Here is a 19,160-nt window from a genome sequence, read left to right on the forward strand (position 1 = left end):
AATATAATATATATATATATATATATACATATATATATATATATATATATATATATATATATATATAAATATATATATATATATATATATATATATTTCATATAATAATTCTGGAATATTACTTGATCAACTAGGTTAATACAAAGTAAAATAACAAGAAATGGTCCAAAAGATATGTAAAGCAATGGTTAAAAAAGTTAAATCAATCTATCTTTATTTTGGAATTTTATCTTCATTAAACAATATTAGTATTCTGAATTGTCTTGATATTCTACAACCAAACTTGCAAAAATAGACAAGAAACAGAGGCAAATTGACGTAAGGGATCGCCCCTTGAATTACGCAACGCAAAATATATTTTAAAAACAGAAGTAGGAAATATTAAACTTTTTTACGCGGCGATTTTCATTCAACTTATTTTATTTTGATTTTTACTTAAATTAAAACTTTGAGAGAGAAAACTTTTCATCTTTTTTGTTTTGTTTATTGTGAAAGTTTAGTTTTTGCTCTTTTTTGCTTTTTTTTATTGTGAAAATAATTTATGGACCATCCTTAAGTTATGCAAAATAATTGCGTTTTCTTTAAATAAAAACACCTTATTTTTTGTATTTCGAAACATTTTTTGCAACCATAGTTACGTTTTTAAATAATAGTTATATTTTATAATTAATTACGCAATAATAAGTTTTTGAATTGTAAAAAACTGTATCTATATTAACGAAGAGATATAAATGCGGCCACGGATCAGTTACATACAGATTAATAAACAGACTTTTAGCAAATAAAGATAACTGACATCTTTGTACTGGTAATAGCATATACCCCTAAAATAGCACAAAAATTATCAGTGATTTTGCTTGAAACGGGTAATGCCATATTAGAAACTTGCTCTATTTTAGGTGACCATTCCCTAATCTCCTATCATAGTATTTATTTTACGCCCAACGTCGTTCTTTACGCCTAATGTTGTTCTTTACGCTCAATGTTGTTCTTTAAATTGAGATCATCTTCAGCATCAGCGTCAGGTGCTTGAAAAGTCATTAATGTAAATTTACGGCTAAAGTGTTGCGAATCTCTTTTAACAGTATATAAGTTACGATGTTTGAAAAGAAAATTAACAAAAAAATAATAAGTAGGGGAAGGTTGCGTATGTTGAGCATGTTAACAGTGTATTGTTTTTTTGCAGCCGAAATGTCACAATACTTATATTTATTTTTGCAAATTATCATAACTTATTCTTTTTTCTTAAAGAATATAAATGAATGAAATGCAAAAGAAAATCTTAGGAAACCAGTTTCCTAAGATGAGCCTTTTTTAATGGAACTCAAAAAAACTCAAAATAACAAAAAAATAATCACAAAAATAAATCAAATAAAATTGTATCTTTAAGGCAATACTTAAGTAAAAAGTAATTATCTCAACCATAAAAAAAAACAATAATAAATTTTTCTCGTCTCTAAAAAATTTAACGAACATTTATTTGAAAAAACTTTCGCTCTTGAAATACCAAAATAAAGCTCCCTGGAGAATAACTTTATAAAAACGCGCTTTTCTTTATAAAAACCCGCATCTCATCTTGAGCATATCAAAACGTATCATCTTAAGCAACTTCACCAAGTACTATCATAATCTAAATAGCGTGACAACAGCTTATGTATTATCTCATGTAACCCGTGGAATTAGCAGTAGATAAGCATAAAATATTAAGGATGTAATAAATTTTTAATGATCTTGTTTCGTTCTGACGTAATTACAAAATATCGAATAATAAAAAATTATAACGGGGATGGTAAATTTTTTTAATAGTAAAACAATCAAAGAATAATAACTATACAACCAAGAAATTAAAATAAATAACACCGTCGAACTTGTATGAATATTCTTAACCAAAAAAGTTCGCTAAAAATCATTAGTCTACCCGTAAAAAAGGTTATACCATCTTAGGAACCTGCTCATCTTGCGCAACCTTCTCCTATATTTAATCTCTTAACCAAAATAAAATTTTACGTACTCTGTTTTACTTTTTTTTTATTTTACTGATTGTTTTGCAGAAGTTACTTGAAAAAATGATTTTTAAGTATTAAGTCTTATCATCATCGCTTTAGTAGCGTTGGCAAGATTTTTTTATGTTTCAGATATTACACTTTCAGCCATTGTGCAAACTCTACATTTAAGTATGTTAATGCTCATGTCAAATAAGAATCTTTTGTAAAAAGTTGCTGTAATTGGAGTCTAGAAACATAAATATCCAAAAAACTTCGCTTCCTCTGCTCCTAATGTGAGAGCAATGAGTTAATAAAATATTCTTTTTGGGAAACTATACAAAATTTAAATTCATCTACAGGTTATAAGTTTCACACAATAATCTTTTAATGTTCAATAGTTATGAACATCTAAAACACCATCACATTTTGCTTATGGCAAATAAAATCAAAAAATCCTGCTACGCTCGGTTTTTTTAATTTTCAGAAATGAAATTATATTTTTTTTTTAATTAACCAGTTAATTGGAATGCAACCGACACGTTAGCTGCTTTAAAACGTTTACTGCTACCATTTATAATAATTCTGGAATCTTTATGTTTTTGAAAAAAGGACGTCATTCAGAATTTAAATACTAATCAGAAATAGAAGTTTATTGGCTCCCTTCCGCGGCCGATATTTATTGAAAATAAGGCGCTATATTACTCTGAAAATCTCTGCGCACAGAGCCAACATTCTCATACTTCTTGCCATTAGTTAAACTTAGCGTGACGTCCTATATGGATGATCCTATATACATACATACATACATACATATATATATATATATATATATATATATATATATATATATATATATATATATATATATATATATATATATATTTATATATATATATATATATATATATATATATATATATATATTTATATATATATATATATATATATATATATATATATATATATATATATATATATATATATATATATATATATATAGGTTACAGACTTAAATCATCGACTAAAACTTCCAGACTACACAAAGTAAATTATATCTATAACCAAGGTAACCATAATGCAATCAATGAGGGCCTAAAAGCGTTAAGCTTTCGTCAGCTGACTTATTCTCGAATAAATCAGCTGACGAAAGCTTCAAATTATTCAAAGACTCATACTTTTTTTTTTATCAAACATCACATTCCTAAGTTCAATGTGTCGTTTAGTTTGAAGTAGAGTGATCCAAAATGGTTTAATTCTTTTCAAGCTTTACTTTTATGCAAACAGCGAAAAGTCTGTAAAAGTGACATTCGATCTCTCATTGACCACAATGGAACACAATTATTCGATAAAAAGTCTATAGCAGACTGTCTAAACTATCAATTTTTTAAAGCGTTTTCATCACCTTGGTGATGAAAACAAACAGCTTTGATTCTTTGTGGAAAAATAGGGAATTAAGAGTGAGTTACAGCTGTAACTCACTCTTAATTCCCTAATTTTCCTCAAAAAACCAAAGCTGTTTGTTCTCCAGTTTAAAACTCTTTGTTTAACTGTAGTAATATCGAAAAACATTTATCTGCACTTGACATTTCAAAAGCCGCCGGTAATAATGGAATTCATCCTCGAGTGCTCAAAACTTGTTCTAAAGAGCTCAGTGCGCCTCTTTCTCTAATATTTATCAAGTCCTTTGATTCTGGCCAAGTGCCATCTGGGTGGAAACTTGCTAATATAACGCCCATATTCAAAAAATGTCATCGTATTGATTCTGGAAATTACAGGCCTATTTCCATCACCTCTGCATTTGGAAAAAGAATGGAAAAAATAATGCGTGATGTCATGGCTGAACACCTAGTAAAACATAATTTTTTATTTTGGCATCAACATGGTTTTGTCAGATATAGATCGTGCATTACAAATCTTCTTGAAGTGTTGGATATAGTTAGGGGAAAGTATGCATCCTTGATCCTAAAACTAAACTTGTTTTTCAATTGCGCAACATGAACTACAAATCACGTCTAGCAAATCTTGACCTTAGCTCATTAGCTGAACGTAGATTAAGAGGCAATCTAATTCAATTTTTTAAAATTTATAAAAATTTCAACGAAGTCAACTGGAGAATCAAAAATATAGACGAGCGACATCAAGAATGTAGACGAGCGACTTCTTTCACATGTAGTAGTCCTCCAGGTAGTCTTCGTAGAGTAAAGCATAAAATTGAACGAGAAGTTACCTAAAACAGTCAAAGACACAATTTCTTCAAAAATTGAGTAGTGTCAACATGGAATACTTTGCCTGCTTCAATGATTGCCGCTAATTCGCTCAACAAGTTTAAAAACAATTATAAACAAATGGACTCGTTCTCTTCCGAGTTGGTCTACTTTAGTCGGTTGTCGTTAGACACTTGGCTCATAGAAGTTAAACTTGTATTGTAGAATATTACTATAGTAATAATAATAACAGTAATAATAACAATAATAATAATAATGATAATAATAATAACAATAATAATAACAATAATAATAATAATAACAATAACATATATATATATATATATATATATATATATATATATATATATATATATATATATATATATATATATATATATATATATATATATATATATATATATATATATATATATATATATAGGGGAAGTGGAGCATAACCGCATATGGAGGCACAACCGTTTTTTAACATTTTCCTTTAAAAAATATTATCTAATATGACAAAAAACATACCACGCGTTAGTAAAACAGTTTCCTTCATTTCGCTTATGTCAAAAAGAAGTGTCTGTTACGTTTCTGAGAAGTTATGCATAATAATGTTTATTTTGATAAAAATATTATATTTACATCATATTTTTCCCGACCTATATTTTGAGGATTAACCAATATTTGATTTTATTGTTAAAGATATGCGTTATTAGCGTTATTTTATTAAGTAAAAACCAACTTTGGTATCAACATAACCTAATAAGCAAGCTATGAAACTGTATTCTTTCTAAAAACTGTCCTCTGGGGCAGAACCGCATAGACGCACAGGAAGCACAACCGCATACTTTTGGTATTTATCAAAGTTAGGTAATTACAAATAACAATAATTACAACCGTCACACTTGAATGCGTTCATGTAAAAACTTAAATAGAAATTGTTTAGAGTTGTTGGAAATTAGGTTTCGTATTTTTTTATTTAATTTTTATAAATGAGTTTTTGATTAAAATATGAAGCTTAGAGTATATCGAATGAGAAAACTCAGACTGTAAATACAAAGAATGCCTACACAGTATGTAAACGTGTAAAAAAAGTCAGCAAATAATCTGAGCTGTGAAGATTGTAAAGAAAACGTACCAAGAAAGGTGTACCCCAACAATTTTTGTGAGGGTGCAGTTGTACCTCACCTTAGTGTAATTTTTGTGTTATAACATTTTCAAAAACCGTTTAATTTTTTTCTTAATTGCATCAATTTAAAGCTTAATAATATGGTTATTGAAATAAACTGTTAAAAAAATACATTTCGTTTTTATTTTCATATAACATTAATCGAAACTTTGCGAGGGCGGTTATGCCCCCACTTCTCCTATATATAATTAAACTGTTTCTAGTACAAAATGAAAGCAAAGTGTGGAATGGTTTACAACTTATCCCAATAGTGCGATTAGAACAGTAATCATGCAATCTAGTTATTCTGTTAACAAAAATACGTACAAAAAAAGTCGTATTAATAATATTTTGATTTTGTTCCTACGTGAACATTATCCTGATGACAATTACGTTTTTTTGGCCGGGCTTAGCTTTGGAAGAAGAATATTGTATATACATTATGCATACTTATACACACTTAAGCTTTTTTTAAATGTTTTATTGTAGTTCCATTTTACAGAGAACACCAGCTACCCAAATAGGTAATTGTTAATTTTTTTAGTACAACCAATTAGTACCACCTGTATTACTGGGGTCTGATTAGTTCAAACCATGTTCTAACAGAAATTTATTTTACTTCAAAATATATCGGTTTTATAAATGCGATGCAGCGGTAAGTTACTAAAAGAAGAGAAGATCATATATCGCAATTAAAAAACTCGTTGTCGGGGTAACCTTCCTTTATTCTATGGTAACTCATCAGAGCCGACGATGCCGGGGAGGAGGAGAGGGGAGAAGCCATGGCTCTCATCCCCATTTTTTAATGAGGATTCTTTTTTTTGTTTTGTTTTTAGATACAGAAGATCTTTTTATAGAAATGACGATTGTGCACCCTAACCCCACTTTAAAAACAGCATCGTTGGCTCAGCTCGGTAAAACAATGTTAAAGCATATTAAATTAAAAAAAAGCCTTATAAAGAAGGGAATCTAAAATAAATTAAATGAGCATTTACTTTTTTATTAAATTAATCTATTTTTTAGCATACTTGAATGATAATCATAAAAATGATTTATCGATTTTAACGCAATTTTGAATTATTTCATTTTCAAACTTTTTGAAATGTTATTTTTATTTATTTATATTTATTTGAATATATTTACTATTACTTGTCTCAAAACTTTTCTTTCGAAAACAACTGTATGTGAATGTTTTAGAAGTTTTCATTTTAAAATGAGTTTTTGTTTTTAATTTCAAAGAATAAAGTTTAAAAATTTATATTGCAATACTGAAAATAAAGTTATATCAAAAACAATATGGTGGATAAAAACGTACTTTTTTTTTTCTTTTAACGGTCAGATGCGATTCAACGAATAAAATTAGTGGGGGAAGGGGGGGATGAATCCTTATAAATTACCGACTGGCTTCTTAAAAAAACAAAGGTCCTTAAAACTAAAATTTACCCGACTGAATTGTGTCAAATACACGACTAGCCGACTAAATTCGTAAAAAAAACTGACTATAACTTGAAAATCATTTTCTTTGGGGAGGGGGTGAAACAACCTCTCACACACACACACACACACATACCTCCCGTAAAATTGCCTCTGCTAAAAGTTCTTTCTATGGTGCTCGTACTTAGTTTAGACTTCAATGCAAAATTGTTTAAAGCGCTCGTTTTGCAAGTCTTGCAATTCTCCTTTCAACACTTTTTAAAGGACTTAACTTAAAAGTGCCACTTGCAAAAGTCTAAAATATATTTTCAATTACTATTTTCTAATTATTATTATTTAATAAATATTTATTAATTTCTAATTCAATTGTATAATATCTAAATTATTATTTTCAAAACATCGACAATTTTAAATGCTTTAAGACATTCGGTATATAAAAAAAATAATTTCTGATTTTTGTTTTAATATTCCTAAATATAGTTTTAAAAGCATTTTATTTTTACTAACTCTTCCAAAATCTTTGGAAAAACAATCCTTGTCACGACGCTACTAAGATGTCGCTGATGAATCACAATATTACGACAGTAATTAAATACGAGTAAATACAAAATAAAAAACACTTAAAATTGAAAACATTTTAAAAGCAATAAAAGTTACCTTGGCTAGTAAAGATGCAACTTTTTTTTGTGAAGCTGTTTGATATGGATAATAAGGTACACCTCCAATGTCACCAATCACTAAAAAACATATCTCATTCTCCTCGCAGTTTATTTCAAGCACAAACATGAAAACAAACAATTTCCAAAAGCACGTCATTGTTAGAATTAGGACCCCATTAAAGGTTCTAATGAAGTACGCGTGGCTATACTAAGTTTCGCGCCACAAAAGTTTGTTTATCCTTTATTCATAACTTCAATTGTTTATATTTCATTCTAAAAGTGACGTGGGAATTGAAAATAAATTACCTAATTAAAATTTGCGATAAATACTACTACATCTAGATAAGCAAAATAACATTTAACAATGTGTTGAAATTCGTTAAGTATACTAAACCAAGTTACATCGAGTAACTATTTTATTGGAAACACATGCAAAAATAAATTATGCGCATGCGTTCACTGTTTTTTATTCTGAAGAAGAGATGCCAAACAATTAAATAGTCGAAACAAATGAGGAAGTCATACAGAAGTTACTTTAAAACTTGTTTTAGTTAAAATTTGACAGCAAATTGTATAAACAAACAAATAAAAAACCGCAAACTTATAAAATTTTGTTATTAAATAAATAAATACAAATATATTAATTCCTTAATTATTTTGGAATATATACCCACTATAATTTATTATAATTTTAAATTATACATTACTTGGTTTGTTTATTTAATAACGAAAATTTTCCTTATTGTACCACTATACAATAAGGAAAATATTCGTTAAATTGTTATTGTACTTTTGTAGCCGTATTGTATCGTTATATTGTAGCCGTATTGTACCGTAGTATATCAAGGAAAATATATCAATATATAAAAAATATATCAAGGAAAATCGATACCTAAATAATTGTAATCAAAAATTTACCTGATATTTAAAACTTACACTCTATGAAACTGAAAATTAAACTTAATGAATAAAACGTATAAAACGGCTTTTAAATCAGACGCGTATTATTTATATCGACAGATTTCCTTTTTATATTTATTTGATCTTTGATTACAATGTTCTCTTGATGTTGTCACTTTATAAAAAAATGTTTTTTTTTATAAATTCAACATTGTTAAAGGAAGTTGAATGTTAATTGAAAGTTTAAGTTTACAGTTACAAAGTTGTAAATTTTTTTATAAATAGTATTAAGTTAAAAAAAAAAAGTTAAACATTTTTTTTGACAAAAGACAAAATTAAGATATATATATATATATATATATATATATATATATATATATATATATATATGTGTATATATCTTTTTATATATATATATATATATATATATATATATATATATATATATATATATATATATAAAAAGATATATATATATATATATAAAAAAATATATATATAAATATCAGGGCCGTAGGAACAAAACTTGTATTGGGGGGGGGGGGGGGTAGTACTACCCCGAAATAGTTTTAAGGACCTTTTTTTATTTTTTTAATCATTTTTTTTTGTCAATATCTTTAAAATTATTTATTTTAAAAATTATTGGGGGAGAGAAAAATGCCCCTACTGCCCACCCGGTTGCTATGGGCCCATATATATATATATATATATATATATATATATATATATATATATATATATATATATATATATATATATATATATATATATATATATATATAGGCATATATATGTAAATATATATATATATATTTATATATATATATATATATATATTTATATATATATATATATATATATATATATATATATATATATATATATATATATATATATATATATATATATATAGGCATATATATGTAAATATATATATATATATATATTTATATATATATATATATATATATATATATATATATATATATATATATATATATAGGCATATATATATATATAAATATATATATATATATATATATATATATATATATATATATATATATATATATATATATATATATATATATATATATATATATATATATATATAGGCATATATATATATATAGGCATATATATATATAGGCATATATATATATAGGCATATATATATAAGTATATATATATATTTATATATATATATATATATATATATATGTAAAGAGAGAGAGAGAGAGAGAGAGAGAGAGAGAGAGAGAGAGAGAGAGAGAGAGGAAACGGGGCAAAATGGCGAATGGGACAAGATGGCTTTTCATAAAACAATTAAAAAATTAAAAATGGGTGGAAACGAAGCTGTGGTTATATATTGTATTTTAAAACATAATTTGTTTTTTTTTTTGGAATATTGTTAACGTAATTTTATACGCATAACTTTGTTTTTTGCGTCTAAAATAATGTCATCTTGTCTTGGTTAGAGATTGCAAATTTATGAACTTTGCATTTTAGTTTTTATTTATCATTTTTTTACTTGCAAACTCTAAATTAATGAAGACAATAAACCTTTATAATAAAACAAATATACTGACAAAGTATTATGACTATATGACGAATAGTTTTGGAATTACTTATCAAAAGTTTCATATAAATTTGCCGAACTGTCACACTTAAGCAGTTAAACTGTCACACTTAAGCAGTTAAACTGTCACACTTAAGCATGTCTGAAAGGAGAATGAAAAACATTTGAATTAAGAAGAAATAGCTTTCAATTAAAGCAAATTTAGAGAGTTGTCCAAACAAAAATACTGCTAGAAGAGTAACATGAATAATATTAATTTAAAGACAAGTTTAAAACAGACAAAGCAAATAAACAACATATTGAAAAAAAAAATCTTAGTTAAATACTAATGAACAAAAGTATCAAACAAATATAAATTACCAAACTAAAACATAGGGGCTGTCCGTTAACTACGCCAACAAAATAGGGGGGAGAGAGGGTCTGGAAATTTTTGACAAAATTTTGACAAGGTAGAGGGGGAGGGGAGGTCAAGAAAAGTTGACGTCAACAACGTTACTTTTTTAAATAAATTTATTTACTTTGTTACTAGTCATGCAACTGGGCGAGAAAAAAGATATCAAAACGAGACTATTTCATGTCAGGGTTAGTACGCTATCCAATCGTAGTCACCTTACCAACGTGCAGATATAGAAGCGCTAGAAAAAGTTCAAAACCGTGCTACAAAAACCATTTCTGAGATTACGCATCGCATCGCTAAGCAGCGAAAAGTCATGTTAGGTCTTACGATACTTGAAGAAAGAAGATTAAGAGGTGATTTAATTCTAATGTTCAAGTTCATGCGTGAATTTGATGAAATAAACTTTCACGTAGTATTCAATCGTCCTTCGCCGTCAAAGTATATTATGCGTGGTTATAATCAAAGGCTTGCACAGCTAAAGTACTCAATTATATACTTTTTTTTTTTCCCATAAAATGATCTTACAATTAAGGTCATTTACAAAAAATTAAAAACTAATCTTAAGTAAATACCATGAAATAGCATTAATAATACAAATAATAATGATGATAATAATAATGATGATAAATTAACAAATATAAGAATAATAAGAGAATTATATGGTAATAAACCAGTATCAATTTTAAAGTCAAATTTAAATATCAATTTTAAAACAACAATTAAATACAATGCACAGACAGGAAAGTTACAAACAGTTATGTACTGACAAAACGTAATAACCACCCATGTAACTAAAACAATTACTGCAAAAAAATGTAACAATGATTTAATAAATATAATAATCTTAATATCAATAATCATAATAAAAACAATAAAAGTAATATAAATATTTCATTAAAAAATAACAATAAATTAACACAAAATTTTTTTCAATAACACTCACAAATAAAAACGCATCACACACACACAAACATTTAGTCACGAAAAGTATAGAGTTTTCATAATAAATGACAATATTCAAAAAAAAAGAAATCATATCAAGCAAACACATATCGTCACTAAAAAATAATAAAATTTAAAAAATATTATTTTTCGTTTCTTCAATTTTTTGTGCATCATTGATTCAATAATGAGCAAACAAATATATTTTACAGTTTTTCTATCATGTTTTGTTATAAAGAGCCCTATACATTTTTTCCAACAGAATGGGCAACCTTAAAAAGAAAGAACTAAAAAGTTAAAAAAAAAAAAAGAGTTTAAAATTTTAATATTTAAAATGCGATTAATGATAATTATTAATGTCAGTAATTATTTAAATTAGTTTTTGAACTTACAGGGTAATTAAATTTAAGATTAACTTAAATTAATTACATTATTTTTTAGTTGATGCAGTGTTTTAGATGATTTTATTTGATTGATCTATTTTAAAAGAAGCACTTAAAACAAGATAATCTAGGCGTAAACCAAAAAACGTGCATTTCCCGGACAGTTTTACTCGAGTTTAACATGTGTTTTTAAAGTCAAATTTAAATGTCGCATTCTTTTATTATTGGTTTTACATTCTGTACGGAGATTTAGTATATTATAATACTACGTTCCCGTAACGGTGAAACTATTAATATTTAACTGGTGATTTTGGTAAGGGGTTGTTCATAAAGTACGTACGCTTTTATTTCGACCTCCCCTCCCCCCCCCCTAATCCTCCCCGCATTTTGCTATACGCTTTTTCGAGTACCCTCCATCTCCCTAAATGTACCTACGCTCTTAACTTACCTACCCAACATTTTATGATATTTTCTTAATTTAGTGTTTCCTTACTTTTATAATTGACCCAGTGCCCTCCCATCTCATTTACGCCATTTTCAGATCCCACTTCCCCTCCGAGCGTACGTACTTTATGGACGATCCCTAAGGGGTCGTTCATAAATTCGCAACGTTTTAGGGTAAGGAAGGGGGGGGAGGGAGGGAGGTGTTAATAGTTTTGTGACGACTCATACGGAACATACTAAATAGTCACGATGTTGTAACGAGGCATGGAAACCGTTCTTGGCATGTGTTATTCTTTTTTTTTTAGGTTTTAAACAAGCAAACATACAAATCCTGTAGGAATCATTTTAATTAAACACGTAAAAGTTAAAAAAATTTATTTTAAAGACCGCAACAAATAATAGAGTAAAAATAATATGTTAAATTTTTTAATATTTTAGAACTACTTATCCGTTTGAAAATGTTTAGTGATGATGTTCTCAAGTCGTTTACGATCTTAACGATTTAAACATAGAAAAGTGTTAGATTTTAAATTATAAATTTGTCTTTAAAGTTTAATATATTTTTATCAGCCAATTATTAACAGCGAAGTTAGAGTTTTACAGTTTTGGACTAATTACAAAGTTAAATATTAGAATTGGGTAGTTTGTTTTTGTTTTGATAATTTGAAATAATCTTTTTTTTTTTTTTAATTATAAATTTGCCGTTTAAAATAACTACATCTTTCGTATTTGTAAATATACAAATGGCGAGGTAAGAAGAAGTCAATCAAATCTTGTCATTAAAAATGTTGTCAAATGTAAATACAAAAAACTTGAAAAAAAAAATAATAATAATAATAAAGATAATAAATTCTAAAATTTATTTTCAATAATAAAAGAAAAAAACAAACAAACGAAAAAAATATTCAAAATTATATAAAACAGTTTTCAAACGATTTCCTAGTTAAGTAATATAATGAAAAGTATTAAAATTTTTTTTTAGTTTTTTAGTGGTTGTGAATGAGAGAGACGGCGTTGGATATTATTATTATGGCATGTTTTGTTTATTGAATAGTTTTATTAGTTTTTCTTTGTTAGTCCTGCGCCAAGCAATGTTAGCATAGTTGAGATAACAATGGATATAAGAGAAGTAGATATTTTAAACAAATTTGATTTAAATAAGGTTTTACCTTATAAAGTATGCCAATATTTTTAGAAACTTTATTTTCGAATAACTTTATGTGATTTATTATTGTGACATTTTCGTCAAGAAGAACACCTTCATTGAGTGTTCTCTTTTTATGAATTAATTATCAATGCTAACATTTGGGATCTTTAGAGGAATGTCTCTTTGATAAAAGCGATGAAAAAAAAAATACTTAGTTTTGGTTAAGTTTAATGACAACTTATTTGTATTAAACCATTCAGTTACTTTTAACAGTTCTTTATTGACTGTTTTAAGTAGAGTTTTGATATTACTATAGGAACAAAATAAATTGGTATCGTCAGCGAAAAAATAGTCTAAAATATTCGAAGTTCTGCTTAGGTCGTTAATGTATATCAAAAACAAAAGTGGTCCTAAGATGGATCTTTTAGGAACTCCACAAGTGATTGTCTTATTTTTAGTTTTACCACCACCACAAAAAATATACTGCTTTCTATTTGACAAGTAGTTTTTAAACCAAACTATATTTACATTCTTAACTCCGTTATTTACTAGTTTTTTTAATAGAATATGATGGTCAACTGTGTCAAAGGCTTTGCTAAGATCAATAAAAATACCTAATGTACACTCTTTTTTATCGAAAAATATCATGAACAAGTTTAAGAATAGCTTGATTAGTTGAAAGACTTTTTTGAACCCAAATTGTTTGTTATATAGAATATTATTTGTTTCTAGAAAAGAGAATAGTCTATTGTACATTATTCGTTCCAGTATTTTAGAGAAGCTGGGAAGAATGGAGATAGGTCCATAATTAGAGACATTAGAAGAATTACCCGATTTAAAAACCGGTATAACTCTTGCAGTTTAAAATTTTCTGGAAATATTCCTTTTAAAGAAAGATTAGAAATATGCAAGAGTGGTGTTATTAAATAATGCATAGATTTTATTACAACATTACTGCTTATTTCATCAACTACTAATCCTTTGTTTAGTTTTAACGTTTGAAAAGTAAATAACAACTCATTTTTTCGTCAGTATATTGTAGATAACTATAGTTTTGTGAGCAGTTAAATGCCTCAACGCTAAATTTACCAGGTTTTAGTTTTAAGGCTAAATTTGATTCTACATTAACAAAAACCTGATTAAATGTTTTTGCAACTTTTGATTCATTAAGTATATCAACGTTTTTGGAAAACAATTAGTTGTTAATTTTTTTTTACCAAATAATTCTTTAATTACTTTCCAGGTTTTCTGAGTATCGCCTTTGAATTTAAGTAATTGGTTTGAATAATATATTTTCTTCGAACCATTTATAACTAGCTCAAAAATACCTTGATATTTTTTATAATTGGATTCATTACCAAATGTTCTTTTTTTAAGAAATTTTTCGTACAAACGTTGTTATTTTTTTGATGATCTTAATATTCCGGTAGTTATCCATTTGAACCCAAATACATTTTTTATTTTAATAATTTTTGTTATCTCTGGAAATAAAAAAAAATGTTTTTTAAATATTTGAAAAAAATTGTCATTGAATTTGTTAGTGCTTTTTAGGGGTCGTCCATAAAGTACGTACGCCAAAAATTATGACATTTGACCCCCCCTCCCCCCTGTTGCCATGCGTACTTTTATGTCCCCACCCCCCTTAAAAGTACGTACGTTTCTCAAATACCCCCCCCCCTCAAATATCCCCCCCCCATCCCTCCTGTTTTTTTTTTCTTAATTAAAAAGTTTAATTTAAAAAAAAAAAGACGGAGGGTACCTTAGATACTTTATACTACCCCAAAGCTTTTTGCTTACGCATTTTAAAAACGTCTTAAAGTATGAATGCAAATAATAATTTAAATAAATTTAAAATTTATCAATGTAGGTGTGTATTTGGGCGAAAGGTTTATGTGGCGGCAATAGTCAACGTAGATCCGTGTTCGATTCTCGGTGAAATCTAGCAAAACTTTTTATGTTTTTTTAACGAATCAAATGTAAATAAACTATACTTAAGGTGGACGTTTTTTTCAGGCAACCCTCTTTAGTAAGTAAAAAACGAGTCTAAGGTGAAATCAGTAATATTGAAAACAAAGGGTAAAACCCAGTGGGAGGGAGCAACAGCAAATTTTGTGCCCTTTTGCTATTTTAAGAAACTTTTTATTTTAGCAAAACCTAGCGGTCTTTGAGACGCCATTGACACGTTTTTTTTGGGGTGACTCCGTCCCATCAACCACGGCCCTCAGGTCTTACTCAGGGCCAGTATATAAGGGCGGGCATGTGTGCATGGGCCCCCTCAGGATTTTTTGATGTTTTTATTTTTGATGATAGAACACTTTCACACAACGTGCAAACTTAAGTTTGTTAATATGCCAAATGAGGTGGCCTTGCAAAAAATTTGGATGGCGGAGGCCATCCAAATTTTTTTCCAAATCTAAAAGTTATAACCATGCAAAATTTACACCCCTCTCATTTTGGGGGTCGGGAGGGTAAGCGTTTTAAGGCTTTTTGTTCACAGGCCTCCGCCATCCCGATATTTTGCAAGGCCTCCTCATTTGGCATAGGTATAAACAAACTTAAGTTATGAGTTTGCACGATGTGTGAAAGTGTCCTATCTGGAACATCAAAAAATTCTGAGGGCGCCCATACATGTGTGTGCATAGAGGAAAACTATACCCTCTACTTCATATACCATACATCTTTTTATGTTGGCAAACTAGAATCTTTAGTCAGAATGTAACTTTTCTATTGATTAGCTGGTTAATTGTGATAAATTAGAAAATCGAAGTACGTACTTTTAAATTGAACCCTCCCCCCCCCCCTCCCATACGCTTTCGTACGCTTTTTGAAGACCCCCCTCCCCCCTATGAGGGTACGTACTTTATGGACGACCCCTTATTTGTAATATATTTTTCCGGTTTTCAGAAGATAAAGACTGATTAAAAAGTTCGATAGAAACGTCATTAATGACGTCATTAATGATTCGCTTAGTTGTTTTCACTTTTTGAAAGTTAAAATTAGGACGAGTGAGGAAAAAAGGCAAACTTTAAAAGGCTATGTAAAAACTTTTCAATTATAGACAACAAATTGATGTATGGCAAAAAAAATATTGGCATGATGAGAAAAACTTTTTAACTAACTCAAAATTTCAAAAAAAAATTTAACATTTAAAACATTTTTTTGGTTCTAATTATTTTTTTTTTATTTGAATGTCTACAATCAAACTTTTGTTTTGTCGTAGGTGATTGTGGTAATAGATCGAGAAGAGCAACTAAACATAGTTAAAGAAGTTCATGAGGGTCTAATAACTTCAGAGAAAGCTGTTACATTAACCAGTCACCTTAGTATTAATGCTGTTAGAAACCAAATATCTTCAAAATTTTTTTGGAATTCAATAGTGGGGGATATCACAAAGCAAATAAATCAATGTGCGCGATGTCAGAAAACCTCCAACAGAAATCTCTTTTGCTTTAAAACTTGTTAAAGTGGGACAGCAAGTAAAGAAGCAAGTTGGTGTGGATCTAATTCAATTACTTGAACCGAATGGATTCAAATTTATGGTTGTTCTTATTGATTATTTTTTTAAACGGACTGAAGCTGAACCTCTAAGCAACAAAACAACAGTATCAGTAGCATCATTTCTCTATAAAGTTATATGCAGACATGGTTGTTTTAAAATATAAATCAATAACAAAGGTCGGGAGTTTGTAAAATCTGTATCCATTGCATTACATGACAGGTACTCAGCAGCATATTACCCCAGCTTACCATCTACAAACCAATGGCCTTGTAGAAAGACAGAACCAAACAATAAAGAAAGCCATCATTAAGGTCTTAAATGAAAATTTTCAAAATTGGATGTCAGTTTTAGATGGAATCTTTTTTGCACTACATGTTAAAGTGCATGATTCAATGGGGTACTCGCCATTTTCCCTTACATATAACTGACAACCCTGCCTTCCAATCGATGTAAAGTACATAGATAGACTCAATGATGATAAATATAATCCTGTATATAATAAAGAGGTTTTACAAAAAGCTTTAGAAATGAAAAGAGGAATTGAAGAAAAAGCCACGAACAGTATTGTTTGTTCACAAAAGAAACAAAAAATTGACTATGACAGAAAGCATGCAACGGTATCAAAGTATGGTGTTGGTCAGAAAGTACTTTTGAGAAACCTGTAAAGAGATGATAAGAAAATTGCAAAAATCCCCTATCACTAAAAAAGTTTTTTCTTCGAAAATTTCAAAAAATATTCAAAGGTTTGATGTTTTTATAAGTTTTTAAATAATGGAATAAGCATTATTAATGTTTCTTAAAAATGAAAATAGCAACAAATATGTTAGTAAAGTTGATTATATTAATAAACCAATAATATTTTACGACAGTTATTATAGAAAAATCAAAGTATTATGTTGTGTTTATTATTAACTTATGATATAATATGTTTTGGTAAATTGCACATATTTAAACCTATAAAATACAATAAAAACATAATATTCTATTAAATATTTACCGTACTTGACGTAAAATACATTTTTGAACAAAGAAATTAATAAATAAATATTTATCGTACAGTTTATATTGACCAAAAAAAAAAACTTATAAATGGAATAAAATGATGGCCACTGATACCCGGATACCCGCCACTGATACCCATATGTTATACATGCTCAGAATAGGCAGTGATATGCCCAATCTGATTGTTTAATTTTGAAAGAGAGTCGTGTACGCGTTTGTTAAAATGTAAACAAGTCGTCGCGTAGGTTTGACAAGGTTCTAACTGAAATTTTTTATATTAGGAGAATTAAGAAAAAATCCTTTGAATTTTTTTAATACTTAATTAAAATTATTTACATCATTGTTTTTTTTTTGTTTATGTTTTTTTTTAGGTTGATGGGTAAAAACACATAAGTAAAAAACAATTATATAAATATTTTTGTTTAGACAATAGTAAAAAAAAAAAACGATTTGTTTGTTATTCTACTAATATAAAAAAAAATTAGTTAGAACCTTGTTAAACCGACGCGACAAATAGTCAAAAGCGTATTGAATGCTTGCAAAAAATGTAATCGCATAAAAAAATCAAATAATAGTAACCGAAAATTATGATTTTTTAATCAAATTTTGTCCATTAAAGTACTTATACTTTTACAATATTTTACTAATCAAAACACCCGTGCTTTTCAAATTATCTTCTTGAAAAATAGAGATTTTGAAAAAGTAGTTTGTTTTTCTAAATAGGTAGGTTTTGATAACTCTGATAAAACATAAATAACGGTTTTAATAACTTTGATAATCATAAAAAAGAAAAACATTGTAACAAACTATAAAACAGATAAAATTTGATTATGCTGCGATTCTCATACGATAGATTTTCTAAAACAGTTTTATAATTTACCTAATAAAATAAATAGAATATTATTAACTTAGTATAAATATTAATATCTTGGTATGATTATTTTTCACATTAAGTTTTCACATTTAGTTCTATCATTCAGTTAAAAAATTTAAAAATAAAATTACCTAATAGCTTTTCAGAACTTTACCTTGATTACTCCCAAATGTAAATTATATACATTTCTAAAACTTTTTAATATTGAGAATATTGCTAATTGGTTGTTTTAGCTAGCCTAGGTAACTTGCAACATTCTCAAATTAAAAGCAATTTTAAGCAAGAACTAATTTAGATTGGCCTAAGTATTGTATTGCAATAAAAGATTTTAAAACAGAGCAGTCGTGGCGCAGTGGAAGCGCACTTGCCTCAGAAATAAAGTATCCGTGATTCAAACCCCATCTTTGGGCAAGTTTTGCGGAAATGGTTAGGAAGAAGGCGTGAACTTCCACTTAAATGCTCACCCGCGGTGTTCTGTGATAAGACCGTAAGGACTTCTTGGGACACCTAAATAAAGTTAAAAAAAATAATAAAAAA

The 19,160-nt window shown here is 27.7% G+C and overlaps 1 protein-coding gene across 6 annotated transcripts in view; it reads right to left on the reverse strand.

The window, feature by feature from the left end:
- The window catches only part of LOC136092244 (tartrate-resistant acid phosphatase type 5-like), a 47,739-nt gene that overhangs the window by 15,095 nt on the left and 13,484 nt on the right, over nucleotides 1–19,160 (reverse strand). For 2 of the 6 annotated variants that reach the window (XM_065820020.1, XM_065820021.1), the window contains exon 2: nucleotides 7,455–7,729. In XM_065820020.1, the coding sequence (XP_065676092.1) occupies nucleotides 7,455–7,613 (159 nt within the window). In that variant the 5' untranslated portion in view covers nucleotides 7,614–7,729. Of the gene's footprint in view, nucleotides 1–7,454; nucleotides 7,742–7,762; nucleotides 7,899–8,374; nucleotides 8,430–19,160 lie in introns of those variants that run through there. The other 4 variants (XM_065820024.1, XM_065820019.1, XM_065820022.1 and 1 more) reach the window with 3 other exon arrangements.

This window comes from Hydra vulgaris, chromosome 15 (assembly GCF_038396675.1).
Source record: "Hydra vulgaris chromosome 15, alternate assembly HydraT2T_AEP".
NCBI classification, from domain to species: Eukaryota; Metazoa; Cnidaria; class Hydrozoa; order Anthoathecata; family Hydridae; genus Hydra; species Hydra vulgaris.